The sequence below is a fragment of the Antrostomus carolinensis genome, unplaced genomic scaffold, assembly GCF_000700745.2.
Source record: "Antrostomus carolinensis isolate BGI_N321 unplaced genomic scaffold, ASM70074v2 scaffold36803, whole genome shotgun sequence".
NCBI classification, from domain to species: Eukaryota; Metazoa; Chordata; class Aves; order Caprimulgiformes; family Caprimulgidae; genus Antrostomus; species Antrostomus carolinensis.
Window position 1 is genome coordinate 585 of NW_010303733.1, and position 351 is coordinate 935.

Below are 351 nucleotides of genomic sequence, written 5' to 3' on the forward strand. Positions count from 1 at the left end.
GTCCAGGGATACGTGGCTGGGAGTGAGCAGGTTCTCCCTGGCTCCAGGTGCCTGTGTGTGCTGGTGGGGGCTGTTGGGCTCATCCTGTTCCCACTCTTGTTTTTTCAGTGCCGTATCAGGCCCTCAGCTTTCAAGGCAGTGGCTGGGAAGGGGCTGGTCTCCATGCAGGGCCTGTCCTCATCCAAGGGGCAGAAGCTGTCCAAGAGCAACGGGAGCCTGCACACGCTGCTGTCGCAGAGCAGCACGGCGGCCTCACAGCACGGCCCACTCCGCACCCACCTGCTCCACGCCATCAGCCTGGATGAGGCCTCTGACTCCAGCCACAACTCCATCCAGAGCTTCCCCTCCTAC

General features: G+C 62.7%; 1 protein-coding gene across 1 annotated transcript in view; it reads left to right on the forward strand.

The window, feature by feature from the left end:
* N4BP3 (NEDD4 binding protein 3) overlaps window positions 1-351 on the forward strand; it is a 2,478-nt gene that overhangs the window by 529 nt on the left and 1,598 nt on the right. Inside the window, 2 exon segments of the mRNA XM_029084076.1 lie at window positions 109-346; window positions 349-351. The exon segment at window positions 349-351 is cut by the window's right edge and continues 296 nt beyond it. Coding sequence (XP_028939909.1) covers window positions 109-346; window positions 349-351 — 241 coding nt within the window.